This window comes from Muscardinus avellanarius (assembly GCF_963383645.1).
Source record: "Muscardinus avellanarius genome assembly, chromosome: 1".
Classification (NCBI taxonomy): Eukaryota; Metazoa; Chordata; class Mammalia; order Rodentia; family Gliridae; genus Muscardinus; species Muscardinus avellanarius.
In genome coordinates this window covers 221561428-221563676 of record NC_137786.1, presented here as the reverse complement: position 1 = coordinate 221563676, position 2249 = coordinate 221561428, and the positions used below count along the sequence as shown (strand labels likewise).

The 2249-nt window shown below is 39.2% G+C and overlaps 1 protein-coding gene across 1 annotated transcript; it reads left to right on the top strand.

Annotated features, from left to right (window-relative positions):
• Positions 1-958: 958 nt before the first annotated feature.
• LOC308265465 (olfactory receptor 4C46-like) lies at positions 959-1897 on the top strand (the record flags this gene model as incomplete). Its single annotated transcript, XM_080699209.1, has 1 exon — positions 959-1897. The coding sequence occupies one exon, from the start codon at positions 959-961 to the stop codon at positions 1895-1897; it is 939 nt and encodes a 312-aa protein (XP_080555335.1).
• Positions 1898-2249: the final 352 nt, after the last annotated feature.

Genomic DNA, 2249 nt, shown 5'->3' with positions numbered 1-2249 from the left:
TTTATAAGATTAGTATAAGTTATTATCATACCTTTTATCATATTAATACTACCATCAACATTAGTCTCTGAGATTATTGTTTCACTTGCAAATTGGATGAAATAAAATCAACCACACAGGTTGTTTTAAGTGTTAATGGGATCATGTGTGCAAAGCACTTACTGTTGTACCTTATACATAGCAAGTAATTATTTAGGATGTATATTATTAGGTGTTATAAAGTTAATTGTATTTAATAATTCCTAATAAACATCAGGAATCCCATTTCTATCACCAATGCAAGTTACAACCTTATGTCAACTACTGTAAATCCTCTTCCCACTGAGTTTCCTTTCTTTGGCTTCCACCCCTTTACTGAACTTCAACACATTCGATCCAATGCACGTGAAGGTTTTTACAAGGACTATGTCAAAATTCCTACTTCCTCATTCCTCTTCATTCTCCTGCTTGTATTCTCAGTAAGCTGTCTATGCTTTCATTTTCTAAAATAAAGGACAAGTTCCTTACCTTTCTCCCTATGGAATGTGTGTGCATGTGTTTATGTGTGTGTGGCGTGTGTGTGTGCATGTGTGCGTGTGCATGTGTGTGTTTGGCGCGTGTGTGCATGTGTGCGTGTGCGTGTGTGTACTACCTCTTCAGACTTAACTGTTACTATGCACCCAATCTACCATTTAGAATTGGGCTCTTAGTTGTCTTTGATGGTTAAGTATGCACAGATGATTTCCAGCCATGTACATTTACAGAAATTTTCCATGTCTGTACTCTAATAGAATTTTCACCTGGGAGAAAACTTGAGTAATCTTCAAGAACAGCAAATATTTATTTGTATCTCAGCAAAAAAATCTTATAAAAATCATAACTGAATAGAATTCAGGCATTTATTTTTTATCAGAATGATGAAATGTAATAAATTTAAGATTTCATTAATAACTTTTCAGGTAATATAATTAAGTTTCTCATGAAGTACATGGAGAATAGGAACAACGTAACAGAGTTTGTTCTACTGGGGCTTACAGGGAACCCCAAGATGCAGATAATCATATTTGCTGTATTTTTGGTCATCTACATCATCTCCATGGTAGGAAATGTGATCATTGTGGTCACCATAACTGCCAGCCCATTGTTGGGTTCACCTATGTACTTTTTCCTGGCCTATCTCTCCTTTATTGATGCCTGCTATTCCTCTGTCAATACCCCTAAACTGGTCATAGACTCACTCTATGAAAAGAAGACCATCCTGTTCAATGGATGCATGACCCAAATCTTTGGAGAACACTTCTTTGGAGGTGCAGAGGGAATTCTACTGACTGTGATGGCCTATGATCGCTACGTGGCCATCTGCAAACCACTGCACTACACCGTCATCATGAACCGGCGGGTATGTAGCCTCCTAGTAGGAGTGGTGTGGATGGGAGGCTTTTTTCATGCAACCATACAGATCCTCTTCATCTTCCGATTACCCTTCTGTGGCCCTAATGTCATAGACCATTTTATGTGTGATCTGAACCCCCTGCTCAATCTGGCATGCACTGATACCCACACTCTGGGGCTCTTTGTTGCTGCCAACAGTGGCTTCATCTGCCTGTTAAACTTTCTCCTCCTGCTGGTCTCCTATGTGATCATCCTACGCTCCCTAAGGACCCACAGCCTGGAGGGGAGACGCAAAGCCCTCTCCACCTGTGTCTCCCACATCACGGTGGTCGTCTTATTCTTTGTGCCCTGCATATTTGTGTACATGAGACCTGCAGCCACGTTACCCATTGATAAGGCAGTGGCAGTTTTCTATACTATCATAACTCCTTTGTTAAATCCTTTAATCTACACCTTGAGAAATACCCAAATGAAAAATGCCATTAAGAAATTGTGTGGCTGGGGAGTTATTTCAGGTGACAAATAAAAGTTTCTACAGCTCAACATTAATTAATGAGGCATGTGTGAAAAGTATGTTATGCATTAAATCAGCAAGAAATATTTATTGGATAAAGAAAAATATTAACTGCTGCACTTCATATATTATGCATTGAGGGCAGTAGAAACAGGTCCAAGAAAAGCAAGAAAGCCTAACTCAAGACTACTCTGCATATTTGGGAAAGTCTACCAGATTGGGTCTTAGTTTCGCTAGTCGGAGTATGGATTCATAGGCTTTTCTTCTCATAAAAATGAAATGATAGCATATGTTTGTTTCGAGCAGTAGACATAGTCAACACTCCAGAGGGGTATTGCTACTGTCCCCATATTACAGATGAGTA